The sequence below is a fragment of the Stegodyphus dumicola genome, chromosome 2, assembly GCF_044657685.1.
Source record: "Stegodyphus dumicola isolate Sdum_Otavi_A_Nest chromosome 2, ASM4465768v1".
Taxonomy (NCBI): Eukaryota; Metazoa; Arthropoda; class Arachnida; order Araneae; family Eresidae; genus Stegodyphus; species Stegodyphus dumicola.
The window spans coordinates 162855198-162875801 of record NC_140769.1 but is presented as its reverse complement, the minus strand read 5'-3'; the positions used below and the strand labels follow the sequence as shown (position 1 = coordinate 162875801).

Below are 20604 nucleotides of genomic sequence, written 5' to 3'. Positions count from 1 at the left end.
TTCGGGACTGTAATAAGCCTTAAGCATGTGTTGTAAGTATAATAACTAAACTAATATATTTCAGGCTTTTAACTTCATCAGTGTGCAATGTAGTGGAATAACATATGTTAGTTGCCAATCTCATTATACATCGTCAATAATGTATAATGGATGCTTGCTATGCTTTATTAATTAAACACATGAATTTGAAGGGTTTCAGATATTACAAATAAAACATTAAATTTTCCATTTAATGGAATTTGTGAAGAAATGTTGAAAAATAGTAATAAATGAAGATGATAAAACAAGTTTTTCATTGCGATGACAGTGCTCCGATCATCAATTAACTAATGAGTGGCAAAATCTTTAGTATGGTTCTAAATCCAGAAAATATCACTACTGATAATGAAGAAAGTGACAAGAGAGGTTGATGAGAAATGAAAAAAATTTGAGTGACAATTTTCAGCATGGCAATTATAGGACTGGGAGAATGGAACTTTGTAACTGAATAAGAAATTATATCTGTTTATAGAATTAAAGAGAATTAATAGCTAATGGTCAAAGTACCATTGAGAGTTTCATAGTGCACGAAGGGTGTGGACATTGTCAGTAAATATATTAAGACTTGTCCCAAACAATCAAATCTCAGTTACTCTTACTTTTGTCCAAGCTGTCGACTCCATGCATGCACTCAGCAATGGAAAGCCACTTCTCCCACCATCTCAATCTTAAGACTCAAAAAATTTTCATAAAGATTTCATAAAAAAGTATTCATACAGGAGGAAAGTTAGTGGGAGGGTTTCAAGAGCCTCTTTTAAACATGTGTAACAGCATTTCTTGTCTATTCCCAAAGCAAAACTTCCATACACTTCAACTATAAAAGCTTTGGATGAAAACCTTTTTTCTTTATATTGATGTACTTTTGTACAGAGTAGCTACTCTGCTCAATAACATCTTGCAAATGGTTTTAAAGAGTGCATCTCTGGCATTAATTAATTATTATGTCAAAGAAATATAAAAAAAATGAAATTCCAGAATCTTTTAACTGCCGATCCTTAATGAAAGAGCAGAAAAGTCCCCCCCCCATTTTTATTTGCAATTTAATTTTATGACCAACATAAATGGTGCATGTGCAACTTTTATATGTTTAATTCAGTTTTTTTACTTATGTAGTTATTTGTAACAAAACTATGGATTTTTTTATTGTATTATTATGAAACCCAAGTAAGATGAATTTAAAAATTGTTTTAATATTCTTTTATATGTATATGAATGTATCCATTAGAAATGAAAGTAAAATACCTGAAATACTTTTACTAAGATTATATTTTATTGTTCTTATTTACTGTTTCTCCTTTATTATGCATATTAAAATTGTTTTATAAATGTTAAAATAGTTAAGGTGAAAACAAAAATATTGAAATATGCATTTACCTCTTTGAAGACCGAAATGGCTCAATGGCCTTTCATTCAAACGACCACAAACGGCCAAAATTCCTATGTTGTTTTCTTCTCTTCCTTAAGGTATGCAGTAGCAGGTGCAGTTTCCCCAAAATGGATTGTATCAGTTTATTGCAGACAGCTTGCCCTAAAATGATTGATTTTTGGTTTTTGATCTTTATTTGTTAGAAGTAGAAAAGATGTCATTTGAAATCTTCACTCTTCTTTGTGCGCTAATGGATGGGGTGGGGGGGAATTGCTGCAACTCTTGAAAACCATTTCAGGTGGTTGGATATTTTAGCATAAAGGTTAGCAAAGGCTTTGGTTTTTAAAGAGTTAATGTGCTTGTAAAAAGGTTTTTAAAGAGTTAATATGCTTGTAATATATTTGTTTAATATACATGGTGTCCGAATCAAATGAACCTAATTTGAAGAAGTTGCTGTACTTAACAGAGAGTTTAAAAGCATAAGAAAACTGTAAAATTAGATACCAATACTCACAAAGTTTTTATTAAACTATCAGTACAATTCCACATGAGCTCCCTTAGTAACCCTGAGAATGTCCAGTCGGTAGGCCAGTTCAACCACGTCCGGTGTACCATTTCTGGAGTCATAGTAGCAATAGCCGCGGTTATGGAGGCACGAAGGTCTTCACGGATTATCTACGTATTTGTGTTCTGCATATCGGAAAACAGTTTGTGCCTTCTCTTGGGGTGATGCCATTTTTCTGTTTATCAGCTCAGCAAAAGTGCAGGTGCGTCAGACGCAAAAAAAAAAAATATTGTCGTCAAACTCTACAAATTCAGCTCCCACATGTGGCCAAAATCACCCTCATAGCGCTGAAACTTTGTTTTTAATCGACTGTTCAAAATAGGTACATTTGATTTGGACATACCTGTATTTGTATATTATAAATACATTAATTAAATGCTGTATATCCATAATTATGTTACATAATTTTATTATTATTATTTTTTAATCTATAATATAATTAATATTAGGATATATTATATTTATTATGTAATTGTTGCCTATACATTTGAAGATATCGTAATAGGCAGAAGAACAGTATAACCATAGGAATCAGCGGGCATCCTCCTGTATTCTGAGCTGGCTATGCTTATGCTGTTTATAAATGTTTTAGGGTTGCTGACCCTAAGACAGAGATTACTGTATTTACTTTAACCATATTACCTACAAAATGTAATTATTGAAGATGAAAGAGTATCTTTTATTTTGCTAACTTTTATATTCTGTTTTTTTGGCAGTGCATGTAGATGTGTTCAGCTTTTATGCATATCATCGAGTGATAAAGCGTATATTCTGAAATAAAAGTTTAAAGTATTATTTAGTAAAATCAATGAGTGTTATTTTTAAACTTTGTAAATATACCTAATGTATTTATAAGTTTATTTTTTTATTTTAATAGTTATGATGAATTTGAAATATTCTGATTTAATATAGGTAATGTAACCCAACCTTTTTATCTTTGTGAACTCTTGGAAAGTATTCATGTCTCAGAGAACCTTTAGGAGGAAAAAAAAACCTATTCATTATATGTGTAAATCTATACATTCCTTTTATATAGAAGTCCTAACAGGCTATGTAGAATGCGTGAAAAATTGCAATTGATTTTCTTTTATGATAAAATCAAATTATATATATCTAATTTTTTTAAAAATAGATGTTAACCAAGATGAAGCCATTATTGCACAAGAGCGAGAAATTGAACGAGAAGTGAGTCATCTGCTTTATTGCAGAATTTTTTCTTGTGGTTTTTATAGTTTAGTTGTAACTTTGTTTTAATTGTGATCATTATCTTACCAAATCTTTAAATATAGCATTTTTTCTTTTCTGATTTTCTGCATGCACAGCCCTACCTTCTGCACAGAAATGTATTCACAAAGCAACACATTATTTCACCAAAATAGATATATGGCAAACCATGACATTGCCAAAATGTATTTATGTGGCAACTTAGGTATGATGCACTTGCATATGCAGCTCTCCAAAATATTACAGTTATCTTTCTGATTAGTGTTTGTTTTTGTACTGAGTGCATTTTTACATCCTTCTGCGAAGTATAGGAAATGTAATTGTAAAAAATTTCGAGTATCATATTTCAGCAAAAGTATCTATTTTGACCACTTTGAATGATTTTTTTATTTTATTTATTTATTTATTATTTTTTTTTTTGTATGACATCTGTACCTACAGACAGAATAAAAGATTCTTTTTTCCAAAACGGATTGTTAAATAGATCCAAAAGAGATATTTTCAAGACACCGGTATGTACATAACTGCATACATATATATTTATCTCGCATAAGTCAAAAACGAGTAACTGTAGAGAATTGAAATTTTGTATATGGCACTGCTATAACATGTAGTTGTGCACCTCCCATTTTCATTGAATTGGCCATGTCAAACGTATATATATTCCCCAGCTCGTTGAGCTCAGTTTTTACTTCCTTGTACGAAGTAAAGGAAGTACTGTAGTCATGAAAATTTCAGGTATCATATTTCAACAAAAATATCCATTTTGATCGCTCTTGAATCAGTTTGAACAATTTTTCTGCCTGTCATGTGTACGTGTGGACAGAATAAATGGTTTTTCCAAAATGGGTTTAAAGTGGATTCAGAAGAGATTTTTTTTATGATATCTGTAGATATGTACGCATGTATCTTGCATAACTCAAAAAAGCGAGTAGACGTAGAATGTTGAAATTTTCCTACACTGTTACCCAGCCCGGTGAGCTCAATATTTTTATCATAATATGTTGGTAAATTGTACATTTTTAGTTTTAAAAGTGGTTGAATTATGTTGGTCTTAAATTCTGGTTAAGGTTTTTTGCCTTTAGTTAATCTACATGCAATAATTGTAGAATTATCAACAACTTAAAAGTTTAAGTGGCGCTAGGCCTATCGAGGCCGTCATTCATTTACATTTGAAACTACTCTCAATAGAATAGCGAATCAAGTCAGTTGGCGTACAAACTTCTATATCTTTTTGCTCAGGGAGGAAAAAAATTAACTCTCAGTTACTTTGGGGTGGGGGAGCTGTTTTTGTTGTTTTAGGTTTTTTTTTTTTTTGCGGTCATTCATTTACATTTGAAACTACTCTCAATAGAATAGCGAATCAAGTCACTTGGCGTACAAACTTCTATAACTTTTTGCTCAGGGAGGAAAAAAATTAACTCTCAGTTACTTTGGGGTGGGAGAGCTGTTTTTGTTGTTTTAGGTTTTTCTTTTTTTTTTTTTCTTTTTTTTTTTTTTTTTTTTTTTTTGTGTGTGTGTGTTTTTTCAATTTTTAAATGATGTTTTGAGTTTTTATGAATTTATGCCTTGTAACTATATCTCTAATACAATTTGAAGAGAGAAGTTAAGTGCAGCCAAAAATGTGTGCAATTTTATAGGCTGTACAGTGAAGTTGTGGTGTCCATATAAAGTATTTTTTCTTATAATAAATTATAATGGGAGTGTAGCATTTGCTGGAAACGGGAAAAAAGGCATTACATTCCTTCAGAAATGTGGCATTTTGCCTGACAGTAAGAGAATGAAAAATTCACTATTTAAACGATATAATTTTATAAATATGCAGTGTGAAAAATTGTAAGCGAAGTGTTAGAATGCAAGATGCCAAATTTGTGCAATTCTCCAATTTTTTCAGTGATTATAGATCACTGTGTACATGGAAAAACAGGAAAAAAAAATTACATAAAGATTTTTTGAAAATGATTAGTGTCGCATTACAGATGTTTCTTGCTTTTTTTTCCTTTTATTGTTTGATTTCTCTTTCATAGAATTCTTAGTGCGCTGTCATTTTGAAAATGGTTGTTGCCTTTCACATGTTAGCTTGACACAAATTTTGTGGGCAACGAATTAGCAACTTCACAGGGCAAGGTTTTAGATAATCAGAAAAACCCCATTTTTGCTTATAAGTTATGGCTTTTAAAGAAATAACTTATCTCCAATAATCGTTTTTAATATTTTCTTAGAAATATTCCTCAACAGTTTTTTTCTAAATTTCATTGTATATTTTATTCTTCAACTTAAGACTAACTGTTAAATTAAAATTAACTGTCTTTAACAAACCTGTTTACCAAGCTTACCGTCTTTAACAAACCTGTTTACCAAGCTTACTGTCTTTAACAAACCTGTTTACCAAGCTTACTTACGAAACTCATCTTTCATGGATTATAAGAACTCGTATCATATCAGAACTTCAGAATGTTGATTTCAGATGTAGCCTTTTTAAATTCTTATAAGTCATGAGGAAGAATCATTTCATGTAAGCAAACTTTGGTGTTATATGCTTACATCTGTGTTTGCATGTTTATCAGTTTTTTTTTAGCACTATTTATTCTTGCACGGTAAATTTTAGCACGGTAATTCTTGCACAGTATTTAGCACGGTAAATATTTCTACATATGATGTAAATAAAAAATGGCTTAGTGATAAGGAGTTTTACTTTGATCGTGGTTAGCTACACTGATTGTTGTAATGAAGAGCAAGGGCTCGAATTCTGGAGAAGGCATAGATGTTTGTAAGCATATAGTGTGTGTGTGGCAAGGGGGTGCTTAAATACCTTTCAAACCAAAATCATCTTGAGAGTTTGGTGGTAGGAGAGATGAGGAAGAGATCTTAGACTTTCCCTGCGACATTCCCTCAGAATTACAAAGACTTGAAGTAAAATTAAGGGTACAAAACTATGTTGGACTATACGACATTTGGTAGTTCAGAAAAAGTCAGTTTGCTGCTGAAGTTCATCTACTTAAAATGCAGTGATAACCCAAAACATTCAAGAATCATTGTTTTAAAATATGAGCTTTTGCAGTCATAACTTTTTATTTCAATTTAAAATGTGTGATTAATTTTTAATGTAAAGTTAATTTTTCTCATGTATAGATTGCTGAGACAATTCCCTTAATAGGACCCAAAGTTGATCTATCTGTGTTGCAGAAAGAATATGCTGAAGATGATCTTATATATCAACAGAAAGTAAATGTAAGTGCAACTATTTAACTATATAATAAAATATTTTTCTCCTTTTTAATAAAAAGTTGTATAGCTTGTATGAATTAAGAAAAAAAGAATTTAAATATTTTTTTCTGTATGCCTTCTGATATTCAGTATGTGATAAAAGAGTATTAGACAAGTATAAATATTATTTAACTTACTTCTTAGTAACTGATTTCTTCACATTGAAGACTCAAGAAAATGTTTTAAATAAAATAGATGTGCATGTTCATTTTCCCTTTTCCTTTCTTATGCAATTGAATCAAGATTAAGTCTTATATATGAGAAAAATGGTTAATTGTTGAGACTATTTTACATACTCTGCTACCTCAGAAACTAAATAGGAGGATAACATAAAGGGGGGACTTTTTATTTGAAATTTTACAGTATTTAAATGTAGTCTTAGAATTTAAATTGTAATCATAAAATTAATTCAAAGACAAAAAGAGAATATCTTAAAAAGTTTAAAATCCCCTTTACTTTTATATCTGTCTGTCTAACAGAAATTGTAATTTTGAATTCATACCAGTTTCTAAAAAGCACTTTTACAAATTAAATTTTATATTTATTATCTTAATTAAGACAGAAATCTAAGAAGAGTTTTAGTTGCTTGAAAGGTAATAAAAATAATTATAAAAAATTTGCAGTAATATTAAATTTTTGTTTACTAGATAAATGCTGATATTACAAATATTTTATCTCCCATGGTAATTATTAAGTGAATGAACAGAAATTGAAATTAAAAATTCTGGAAATTGATGTTTGATGCTGTTTATTAAAGTGTGTTCAGTATTATTAAGTGGGTCTGATGACTGAGAAGCTCTTCACGAGACTTTTCATGCGATAAACTTCCGGTAATAATTTTTTCATCCAGAAACAGATATTTTTCCTTATTGGAGATTTAGATGTATATATCTGGTAGCAGTAATAAATTCCAATTGAGCTAGCCTCAAAATGTATTTTCTGTTGTATCAGTATTATTATTATAATTTTTGTTTTAAAGAAGTGCTTTTTAAGTTGTATTAATTATATTTTATACATTGTCATTTTATTTTTCAGGATTTAAAGAATAAATACAGCTGTATACGAAAAATGCGCCCTGATGGCAACTGTTTTTTCAGAGCTTTTACTTTTGCTTACTTAGAAAGTTTGCTAACTGATACACAAGAATATAAAAGGTAAATAATATTGAACTGAAGGTTTAATTTTATATTTTTTATATAGCTCCTTTTAACCCCTATGATGATTGAGTTAAGTTCCAAATGATTGTTTTTAAATTTTAAATACAATATACAAGTAAGTAAAGATTTACTTTACAATACATATTTTGTATTGTCACCTCTGAAGCATGTTTAAGTAGGTTGAAGCTAACAGATTTTTACATGGGTGAAGATGTGTCAACATTTGATTCATCCTGTTGTGAACATCATTGTAAGTTTAAGAGAAAATAATGAGCGGTTTGTTAAAATTTAGATCAGATGAAAGATCTTTTAATATATAGCATTTTAATACTATTTAGCACATTGTAATAGGTTCATTTTACAATATGCAACATCCACAAAATGATCTTACAATGCAGTTCGATCATCCATCTTTTTGAACAACAATCTCTCGTTGCCATTCCGTAACAGAGAAACTTACCTCTCATGCAGTTTGATCGTAGCTCGACATTCTCCCCACCTTGAGTTTGGGGATACAAACTCAAAACAGCAACATCATGATAATACATACATACAATTTCAGATAACAATAATGTGCAATTAATAATAGAAATATTTCAAAATATTAGATTGCAAATTGAAATCAATATTTTAAGAGTTCAAACACAAAAAGTTCAAAAGTTTGTTTAGAAGTTTTTCGTCCTCAGCGAGACACACGAACAGTTTCATTAGAGTCAGTATTAAGCTCAGGATTTTCAGCTACCACTTCCGGAACCTTCTGAGGTTCCAATAAAACTTGCTCGTAATTTGGTGTCCATTCCAAAGGGTACAGTCGTTGGATTGGTCTTAATATGTTTCCCTTTTCAGTTCACAGTTTCACAAGTCTGATGACTCCATCTTTTCCTGGAAAGAGTTCCAGTACTCTCCGTAGCAACCAATGCAGCCTTTTTTTATCATCTGTGCCAATTAACACTATGTCACCTACATGTATTTTATCTTCTCTTTTGTTAACTGAAGAACGAAGGAAACCCAGATACTCCTTTTTAAACCTTCGTTTTAGATTTTCACGAACCTTTTGAATATGTCTTCATCTCAAAACAATATTAGTCTTTTCAATTTGATCCAAGTGAGGAACATCATTTAATGAATATTCTGAAGAAACATTGAGTGGGTCAAGGTCTTCTGATCTTGTTCCTCGAATATGTAAGTTAACGGTCTGCTGTTCATGACAGATTCGCATTTACAGACGAGAGTCTGCAATTCCTTGTAAGACAAACAGGAGCGTCTAAGATTTTTTTCTCAAAAGATCTTTCAAAATCCCAATCAAACGTTCCCAGAATTCTCCCCACCATGGAGAGGAGGGTGGGTTAAACTTCCAACGAATTTTGTTGACTCTAAATTCACTTTCAATTGTAGTCCAATCTAATTGTTTCAGAGCATTATTTAGTCCTGTAAAATTAGTACCATTGTCTGAATACATCACAGAAATTCGTCTTCTACTGGCTATAAACCTATGCATAGCTAGGATGAAGTCATTGGTATTCAGTGAAGGTATTAGCTCAAGATGGATAGCTCTAAATACGGCACAAGTAAAAAGTACTATCCACAATTTTTGTTTAGATTTAGTCAACAGAGGTCCAGCTATGTCTACACCCGATACTTGAAAAACTTCTGCTACTTCTCTTTGGTCTTTTGGAAGAGGCGGAAAAGGTACCTCAAGATGTTTTACCTTTTGCCTTTTACATGTTAAGCATTCTTTGATAACACTCCAGTATTGAAGTAATTGAACAGTCACTGAATCCATACTGAATTCACTTCTTAAGAAAATGCATGCCGCATAATCTGTCTTACTGGCATCGACAAAAGTATGGATACTTAAATTGGATGCCTTCATCACGCCTAACCATCTTGGAATTTTTATATTTTTGAAGTATTTCAGTTGTTTTTCCCATTTAAAAATTTTTTTTTTCTTTATTTTATCATTCACTTTATTATCCCATGATTCTTTGCTCTTCCAAGCGGCCTGCAGCAAAATCTTAGGCTGAATCATAACAAGTGCAAGGAAACCTATGGGATGAAATACTCGACTAACTAGTGAAAGTAATTTCCTTTTAGTTACCTTTTCTCTTTCATCAAATTTCAAAAATTCGGTGTCTATTTCTAAGGTAGCTAAATCTTTGTCCCAAATAAGTCCTAATACCGGTGATGTTTTATTTTCTGAAAATGCAGGAATGCCAGAACTTTCCCATCCTCTGAGATCAAACATTCCTTCTTTCATTACATTAGTTGCAGATTCGATGAATATTTCTAGTTCTGCATTATTTTGTACACTAGTTACGCAATTATCGACATAAAAACTATCTTGTTATTTTTTAAGAAGTTCTTCAGAATATTTTTCTTCCCATTCTTTGGATAAATGATGGTCAATAACTGCCATCAGCAAAAATGGACTACAAGTAATGCCAAATAAGACATGGATGTGACGAAATGTTTTCACTCTACCATCATCACCATACCAAAGAAATTGTAAAAAACCTAGATCTCTTTCATTTAGAGATATATGTAAAAATGCTCTTCTGATGTCTGAAATCACACCAATTTCATGTAAGTGAAATCTTGCTAGGATAGAAGGAATAGTTTCAATCAAATTAATTTCAGTCTCTAAACAGTCATTTAAAGATGGCTGATTAGCAAGATTTGCCAAAGCATCAAAAATGGGTCTAATTTTCATGGAAGATAGTGAGGACTTTTCCTTAATGACTGAACGATGTAGGAGGTAATGAACAATGGATAAAGACAACTCCTTTTGGGGAACTTCTTCAGTAACTCCTTCCTGCAGCCATTCATTAAACATTGCATGATACTTTTCACGATATCCGATTTTTTCCAACTTCTTCGTAGTAGATTTGAGTCTTTTCAAAGACAGGTCATAATTGACAGGTAAGACTGCATGCTCAATCTTCCAAGGCATATCAACCTCGTATCTACCATTTTCTGATTGACGAACTGTTTCTTGGAAATGAACCATAATAGCACTTCTTGACTTTTCTTTAGTTTTTTGTTCAACAGGATCTCGGATACCTAATAATTCTAAGTCCCACAATGATAAAACAGGCAGGTCTTCTTGAGATAACATAGAAACTGCAGTCATATTTACATTGTGCTGATGTTCGGATTGAGGTACTTTTCCCATCAAAGTCCAACTCAATTTTGTTTCTGTAACCACTAAACCTGTTCTTAGTTCTTCTCGTTTGCCAGTAAATAACTTCCTTGCAATGTTTGCCCCTAACAGTACTTCAATAGGGCCTGGATTCCCTTGGGTATCAGTTAAGCGTATTCCTTTATTTCCTAATTCGCGATTCCAAGAACCGTATCTTATGCTTGAAATATCATTACAAATAACATCATGGTCTACAGCATCTAATTTACACGAATAATTACCATCAAGGCTACTCAAATAAATCTTGTAACATTTATGCTTATAAATTTCAGTTTTCGTTCCACCAAATAAAGAATGACTAAATTCTTCCTCCCATTGCAAGTCAAATCCCATTTCTTCTGCGGTAGACTTTAAAACATAACTTTTTGAGCTTCCCGTATCAATCATTAATCTAACTTTACGCCTTTTATTCTTACCCTCTATGTTTACAACCAGGGTCTGAAGGAAAACTTCATTCGTAGCACTCGAATGCAAAGAATCAATTGTTTTCTCTTTTTTTTCATCATTTTCCTGGTTATGCATTTCACTAGACTTATTACATTCAAGGCTGGGACAAAAACATTTCAAATGTCTTTTTGAACAGATCTGACACTTAACATTTGATCGACATTTGTTACTGAGGTGACCTTTAACCAAGCATATTCTACATAAACCTTTCTTTTTTACCGCAGACATTTTTTCATCTAACGGAATATAAAACGCCTTTTTACAGTTACGCGTTTCATGATCTTTTAAACAAAACGAACAAGAAGATATTGCTTCATGATTCAACAAATCCGACGCGGAAGGAATATTTTGGCTAGTTGCCAAGTGCTTATGATCAGACACAGAAAAAATATCCGTTCTGCCTAATTTTATTTTTTCCTCTGACTGAACTTTGCTTTTCAGAAATTCAATTATTGCATCAAGACTCAAGATGTTTCGTTCAGATTCAGTAATGTTTTGTTGTCTTTCAAATGATCGCAATACATGAATAGGAATAGCACTTTCTACAAGAGGGTATAACATTGTTCCACACTGATCAGTTGTCACACCAAGACTGCTCAGTGCTCTAAGTTGTGTTGAAAGTTTGTTATACAAACTACTCAAAGAATCCTGCTTCCTTTTCGCTGCGTTATCCAAAACAAGTTTTATTAACTCTTGAACATAAAAATCAATTAAAAGTTCTTTTCGGCCATATCTCTCAGTGAGGCTTTCTATAGCCAAAGGATAATTTTTGTTTTAACAGGAAAAAATTCTACAATATCTCTAGCTTCTGATTTAATTTTTGTTGACTGTATCAAATAATGGAATTTGTCTGCATTAGTTAAGTTATTATTTTCATGTATGTTTTTAAACTGATTCCAGAACGTAAGCCAACTTTTTAAATCACCTGCGAACTTATAAAATTCTACTTTCGGTAGGCATTGGCACAAAGTTTTTCATGTATTTTCATCAGTAACTAATTTCTGGCTACTCTCTGACGCTGTGTTTTGGATTTCATTTAATTTTCTCTTAATATTATCGAGAAATCATTCCAATTTTAACTGTATCCTAACAGCCTTTTCTCGATAGTCCTCTGTTATTTCAAATTCTGTTTCGAATTGTTTATCATCAGTTATAGTATCTAAATAAGCACTGTGCGTCAATTCTGATGTTTCTGCCTTTTTCTTGAACAAATAAAAACACATTTCTGTTTCTTTATAATCAACATTAACATCATTTAAAAGTTCATAAAGCTGAACGTTGCACAATTTTGTTTCTTTTCATCATTTGCATTTTGTCTTAAGTTTAAAATATTCAGATAAAAATTAGGCAAGAATAGTATTTTAAACTTCAGTAAAACAATAATCAATAACCTCAAAACGGAAGTATAAGGTTGAAGTAAAAAAAAGAAATTTGTGACAATGAGGCTGTAGGTGGAAATGATGGTGACAAAATATGTTAGCTGGTGCAGCAACACTGATTTTTGAAGTGTCTTTTCTTAAGAAAATAAGTGTCTAAACTGGTTTTCTATTTCTCAAGTCATAAACAAAACAATAGCAAACTTTACTTAAAAAAAAAAAAAAAAAAAAAAAAAGATAGATGTTGGTTTAAAAAAACCTGCTCTCCTGGGATTCAACCCTGGTCAAACTCTTAGTATTCAGTGGCCTTAATTATTCAGCCATCAGTACGGCAGCAGGTAACGTTAAAAATGTATTTATATTCAATTAATCTCTCATTGAACTAAAAATCATTCATAAATTTAACTTTAAAAATTTTACAGTTGCTTTATTGTATTGAATTATTATATTAAATACTTTTTATAACTAGATTTCTGATTTTGGATACTAAAGTAGACAGCTGCTAATTTAGCCATCTAAATCCAACAAAAGTAATTCTTCACAGCCAGAAATAAAGCATCAGAAGTGCTTCATTTCTGGAATTATTTTACTACAGTTAGCTAATCATAAAAAAATTATTGCAAAATAAAATTTATAAAATGTACAAATAAAAAATAATAATCAGAAGAATCAACAACTTTAATAGTTACATGTAATTATGCATAAGCAGTCAATAATAAAAATAAAATAATTATTTTACAGCATTATTAAATGAAATTTAAAATTGTAATGTGGCAAAGCAAAAAAAAAAAAAAAAAAAAAAAAAAAAAGGGAAGATGTTACCTCTTGATTTATAATATTAATTTACCTTGGCACATCTAGTCACAAGAATTATGTACTGTGCTTGGCGCTATAAACACACTGCTGGTCATTAAAATTGCAACACCAGGAAGGAATGGTCTGATGAACGTCAGTCACATGAAAGGAAGAAGAGGTTGACATATGCAAATAATTAATATTTCAGAGCATTTAGATGACACAGGGAGAAACAATATCTGTAGCACTGCATGAAAAAAATTGCATAGTGGATTTCTCATTTGGAAAGTGCTTTTTAAGGTTTTAGTTTGCTCACAATATCGTGTTAAGCCTCAATAAGAAGAGGAACTCCTTACCAGGAAGTTCCAAAATTCAATCGAGGCAGGATCGTTGCCAATCGAATGTGTAGATTATCATTCCGTGATATCTCCGGTCGCACTGGTCGACATCCAAACATTGTCATCCGACTATGGAGTCAATGGCTTGCTGAGGGTCGTACTGAACAGCATGCAGGATCTCAACGCCTTCCCATAACTAATGCCAGAGAGGACAGACATATTGAGAGGTAAGCCATGCAAAACCGTACGACCACATCATGGAGCATTAGTCAGGAAATGGGCATGCTTGCAGCACGCCCAGCATAAGCTCACGAGGTGCATTGATATTTGCAGCAGTGTGAACTATTAGCAGGGTGTCCATTACTTCGGCTTCCCTTGACAATGCAGCATGGAGAGAGACGGCGACTCTGATGCACCAGACGACAAAGCGGGGTACAGGAGTGGCACAATGTCGCCTTTTCAAACAAGTCCCGGTTCTGCGTACATATTTCGAAAGCCATACATGTGTGTGGAATGTCCGAAGAGACCACACGTCGCCTGCTTGCATTTGATATTGGCATAAGGGCCCTGCACCTTTTGTGAAAGTTGGGGCAGCCATTTAGTACATGACATGCACGTCTCTAGTTCGGATCGACGTTAATTTGAATACAGATGGGTGCATTTCTGACGTGTTACGTCCAATGGTTGTGCCTTATCTTCAACACTCCCAAATGCCATGTCCCAACAAGGTAATACAACACCACATGTTGCACATCGTGTTCTGACCTTCCTCGATACACAGGGTATTCAATCGCTGCCCTGGCCTGCACAGTCCCCAGATCTGTCACCCATTGAAAACATCTGGTCGCGGGTCGTTGAGAGTCTAGCCCACCATCCCTCTCCAGCTAATAGTGTTGATGAAGTGTGGCATAGACTTGAAGCAGCATGGAATGAGTTGCCCATTTCTGTCATCCAATCCCAGTTTGATTTTATGCGTAATGGCAGCTGTTTCTACTAATTTTGCACCTCTGTAAACTTCCAAAATGCTTACAAATGTAATCAATTTGTCTTCATGCCATACTATTTGTGTGCAATAAATATCTTTTTTGTATTTGCTTTACTTCATGGTGTTGCAATTTTAATGGCCAGCAGTGTATAATCTATAGTTTAACATTCAATGCTTTGCTAATGTCCAAACTACAAATTGGACTTCCTTTTAGAATGCATTTATAAATTACTTTATTTGCTTAATTTAAACGTTACCGTTTAAAATGGTCTTATGTTATATAGTATTCAAGGAGAAAACATTATTTTTTTCATTATGTACTGTAAATTGCATTTGCAGTACATGAGAAATAGGAGGAAGTTTGGAATAATTCGCTACCATAATTAAGTAATTTATCTCAAGTTCGTAATTGTCTTAACCCTCTTGCTGCTAATTTTTTTATCAGAATAGGTTCAAAAATGGCATATTTTTTATTATGTATTTCAAATCTATATGTATACAAAAAATTTTTGTAAAAGAGGTTTTTTTTTTTTTTTTTTTTTAATATGGAATTAGATCATAAAAAAAAAGAAGGTTCAAGTTGCTTTCTTCCATTTCATTATATTTTATTTGAACATTTATTTAGTGTAATTCAGGGTGAAAAAACAATTAATTGCATAGTTTTTTTAACATCTGAAAAAGCTATGGTCATAGGTTGTCTGGATACTTAAAACTGTACCATCCTTTTTTGAAATTTAACCCTCAGCATTACGGATTTAGCCTTGAAATTTCAAAGTTCCTGAGAATGTCATGAATAAATTATATTTTCTTAATTTAAAAAATGATTCTTCCACTTTGTACCATGATTCCTTTTCTTCTAGTGTACATCCAAAATGAAATCAGATAAATTAAAAGCTAACAGAAATTTTCATGTGTAATGAATAAGAAAGCCAGCCTTCTATACAGAATTTTTTGTCTATAATGCTGGGAGGGTTAATAGTTTTTATTCTATTTCTCTGAAATCATGAAGTCAATGTTTCTGCTCTCAAAAGTTTTTATTGTTAATTCTCCTCTAACGGAAAAGTAAATATAATTGCAATCCAAATCAAAGAGTTATGAATTTTATCTTGAGAACTGCCATAGGTAAAATTTCATTTATAATACTAACATATTTAATATTATGACCAGGGCCTGGATTTTTAGAAAATGACATTGTAATTCCAAGAATGTCTGCATAATAGCCTTCTCCTCATCTGCATGTATTCCTGTGGAACTGAATTTGCACAAAAAGTCTTAAAAGAACTAAAAAATGTCTTCATGCGAAAATTATTGGAAGTGACACTCCTATTTTTTCGGAAAAGCTTGTCATGATAGGTAGGAGTAACAGATTACATAATCAGTTCTGGGCTAGACATGCCAGCCCAGTAAAAATGAGTTATAGGATTTGAGACTGTGTTATTTCAAGGGTAATTTAATTTTTCAGTTTGATTACTAGAAAATTCCTCTTCTAAAAGACCCCAAAAATGCTTTAAAAGAGGAAAATATTCAAAAAATGTATATATCACTAAAATCTGGGCCTTGATTATGACCATTGCTTAATGTGCACTTTCAAAGGGGAGTATTTAATTATTGTTTATTAAATTTTGAATCCCTTTGATCATTATTGATTTATTTGGAAAATGAAAACAGTGATCTAGGTTTCATCTAATATATATGTATATATGCTTTGTGCTTTGCTGTTATTTTTTACTAAAGATATATACCACTGTCTTGAAACACCCTGTGTGTATTTAACAATTTGGTACTGAAAATTTCTGAACTTTATAAAAGCTTATGTGTGAATAATTTGTTTTTTATTATTTGTCTGATAAATTATCTTGTAGAATCAAACTAAAATAAATAGAATTTTTTTTTTTTTTCTTTGTTCTGCATGCTGTTGTTAGGTTGTTTCCATGCTGTATCTTGATATGCGGATATGTATAATACATTAAAACTTGTACAATAAGATAATCACATCTGAAAGTGAATTGTATTTTTTAGAGCTTAAAAATGACATCAGTATCAATAGTCATACTTTCGAATGCAGCCATCTTCAGAGAACACTCAAAATTATCTACAATTTATGAGTTTTCTTTGTAGAGAGATTTCATGCTATTTAATATTAATAGATTCAGAATTTTGAAATGAGTCTAGAGTACTTTTCCAAATTTCCTGTAATAAAAAGAGTTTTATTTGTATTACTTTCATATTTTTTTTAATCTATGGGTTAAAAAATTATAATCTGAGTAATAGTCATATAAATCAATTTTTTTCACTGATGTATGATATAATTTTCTTTAAAAGCATATAAAACTGAGTTTTCATGTTAATCTTTCCTAATGAATACCAATTTTAATTTTATTTTGACAAACAAATAAATATCACATTTATTTTCATAAACTGATTAACCTTTGTTTAATTTACTATAGTTAACTAACCTGGAATTAATCTATATATGTTGCCAAATAGAAAAATCTCCCCTCTTCCCAATTTGCCATTTAAATGTCTAGAAACTTAGTGGCATAATGAGAGTGAAATTTGAATAACTGCTTTCTATAATTACATTGATTATATGTTGTAATAAAATTTTGTTGATTAGAATGTGCTGCATTCATTTTCTGATCCTTTATTTTCAGGTTTAAAGAAATAGCTGCAAAAACCAAAGATGATTTAGTTTCTTTAGGTTTTCCACAATTTACAATAGAAGATTTTCATGACACTGTAAGATATTTACAGATATTTTGCTAATCAGGTAGTATGCAGACTACTGCTTTTGGTTAGTTATTTATTTCTCAGAGGGCTAAAATGTTTTTAAATTCAAATGTGTGATAAAATGGCTGTGAAAGAAATGGTTAAAACAACAATTTAGTGCCATCCATTAAAAAATAAATAAGTAATAAAAGCAGTAGATTGCATACTATATGATTACTGATATTTTATCCTTAGCAAATTAGATAAGAGTTTTCCTTGTTTAATTTAAATTGAATACAGCATATACAAATTTTTTAAATAAAATTGCAAAAATTTGTACAAGTGTCTGCTTAAGGTGAATAATTTAATTATTTGCCATTTTATTTAATGACTTCAGAGGATTATTGGGAATATAATGTTTTATGTTTTAACCCTCAAGCATTCCTTGCGCAGTACCTACAAGTGAGTCTCTTGGATCAAAGAAGGCCAAGGCATATTTTGCATTTAAATTTTCCATTCTGCAAGGACTAAATTTAATATAATAATTTATTTTGCTATTTAGTGTTCTTAGAAACTTATGGCAGTAAAAGAGTATTAAATAAAATGCATTTTCAAAAATCTGGTTTACTTGGTTACTATAAAAATTGTCATAAATATTTAAAAAAATATTATTCTTCATAACAGTTATCACACTGTTTTGAAATGCTTTTCATGTGTAAAAAAGTTACATTTTGCGCACTTAAAAGTGTGTTTGTTGTCTCTTTTTTTTTTTTTTTTTTTTTTACTGCATATGTGCCATTTTCCTTGCTTCTTTCTAATTTCTGTATCTCTTGAAGTACTAGTAATTTTTCACTGAACGTTTTGGCTGCTAGAACAATATTTTTAGCTGCTTTCCCTCTTAGGTGATATTCAGCTGTTTCCCTGCACTTTTTTTACAAGTTTTTCATCCAAGGCTTAAAAATCAATTCTTTGATAAACACAATCTTTATCCAAAGATTTATTTATTTTAATGGTTTCTTTCTCTTTTTGCAGCATAAGCTACAATGTTTTCTAGCACATTTATAGCTCTTTAGTTTTTAGTTTTATTATAAAAAATGTTGATCTCTGGTTTCCTTTTAACACTTAATTCAGTTTTTCTTCTTTATGAAATGTATCTTAAAAAACAATACATTTATTCTTTGAAATATAAGACACAAATATTGTGTTTTTAATAAAGAGAAAAGTTGAACCATAATTTTGTTTACTTTTTTACTTCCTTGTACGAAGTAAAAAGGAAGTATTGTAATCGCGAAAAGTTTCAGGCAGCATATTTCTGCAATTTAACGATGTTTTTGCGTGATATCTGTACGTAAGGACAGAATAAAATACTCTTTTCTTCCAAAAAAATTATAAAACTGCTTTAAAATGAATTCTGAAGAGAATTTTTCGTGGCGTCTGTACGAACGTATGTACGTACGTATCTTGCATAACTCAAAAACGAGTAGCCTCAGAACGCTGAAATTTTGTATATAGTACTACTATAACATGTAGATGTGCACCTTGAATTTCGGTTGCAATCGGTCGCGCCAAACTTATATAAATATATATATATATATATATCCACTCTGTGACCCGGCTCAGTGATCTCAGTTTCTTTACTCTTGTATGTTTGTAAATTGTACATTTTTTGCTTTAAAAATGATTGAATTATGTTGTTCTTATCTTCCGGTTCAGGTTTTTATGAATTTAGTAAATCTGTATGCAATATTTTTAGAATTAGCAACAATTTAAAAGTTGTTTAAATGCCGCTAAGCCTAATAATTTTTTTGATGGCGGCCATTGCTTGTTTACATTTGAAACAACAGAGAAGTGGATTTGTTGCCAATCTAGAGAAACGTAGCTTCGCAACCAGAAAGATAACCCTTCATTTATTATTGCAAATTTATTCATGCTTAATCCTTTCTGGAATTTTTTTGAGGAAATAAGTGTTTAAGTTTTACTTAATTTTTAATAATTAGTAATTTAATTTTTAATAAATAATAATTTAATTTTTAATAATTAGTAATTTAATTTTTAATAAATAATAATTTAATTTTTAATAATTAGTAATTTTTGAATATATGTATTTTGAGTTTTTATGTATTTTTGCCTTGTCACGAAGTGAGAACTGAATTAATTTAATGAGAAATACTCAAACGTCTGTGAAAAACTTTTTTTTGTTTTGTTTTGTTTGCTTTATTTCTTTTATACATCGTTCTAGCTTTATTATAGTATTTAAATAGAACATGTGGCAACGATTAGATAATTCTTTAAATGATATAAATTTTGTGCATTCTGAGTTATAATATGAACGCAATATAATACTGTTAAGTGAACCTAGCGCCAGAGTGTCGCTATGGTAAACAAAGAGAGAGTGTGAATTTTAAAGAATGCATTTATTCTATTGTGGTTTATGCGCTGTCGGCGAAGTAGATTCAATTAAATCCAATAAGTTTAAACGAAATGCAAGAAAAAATGCGTATAATTTAATATTCCGTACAAGGAAGTCATGTGGTGTACATATCAGATTTTTTTTTGCAAAATTTCTGTAGGTATAGATTTTTTGGTAGCATGCCAATCATTGTAATATTCCTCCCGAGTAGCATTTGACCTAAATTGTAGAATACAAAGAAATTGTCACAAGCCGTATTATGCTATCATAAACCATACAATAAACCCAAAATACTCCCCATCTTTATTCTTTTTTAAGGCAGATCCTGGCTGTTTTCTTAAATAGGACCCAGCATTCCACCCATAGCAAGTGTCACACAAGTTCCAGATTTTCATATCATACTTAATAGGTTTGCTAGGTGTGTATTGCTACATACACTTCTGAGTTAAAAAGATTTGGTAAAATTTCTACTATCTATTGCGTAATTCTCTGATTGCAGCAAATTTATCATTTGGTCTTCTTTTTGTCATCGAATCAAATGACTTTAGATATCAGTTTAAATAATTTTCAGACTTGATCACTAGAAACAATCTGCTTTATATTCATCCAGTAGACTTGTCATTGATTCATTGTTGGATCTCTATGTACCTGCTAGCGACAAAAGCTCTATGTATGCATCCAAATCTACAACATTTAGATCTATACCATTTTCTCTATATACATGTTT

At 31.1% G+C, this 20604-nt stretch overlaps 1 protein-coding gene across 3 annotated transcripts in view; it reads left to right on the top strand.

Moving 5' to 3' along the window:
- Nucleotides 1-20604, top strand: part of LOC118205095 (ubiquitin thioesterase OTUB1) — a 56738-nt gene that overhangs the window by 5659 nt on the left and 30475 nt on the right. For all 3 annotated transcript variants that reach the window (XM_085811399.1, XM_085811397.1, XM_085811398.1), the window contains exons 2-5: nt 3103-3155; nt 6327-6425; nt 7497-7615; nt 17413-17497. In XM_085811399.1, the coding sequence (XP_085667525.1) occupies nt 3103-3155; nt 6327-6425; nt 7497-7615; nt 17413-17497 (356 nt within the window). The remainder of the gene's footprint in view (nt 1-3102; nt 3156-6326; nt 6426-7496; nt 7616-17412; nt 17498-20604) is intronic.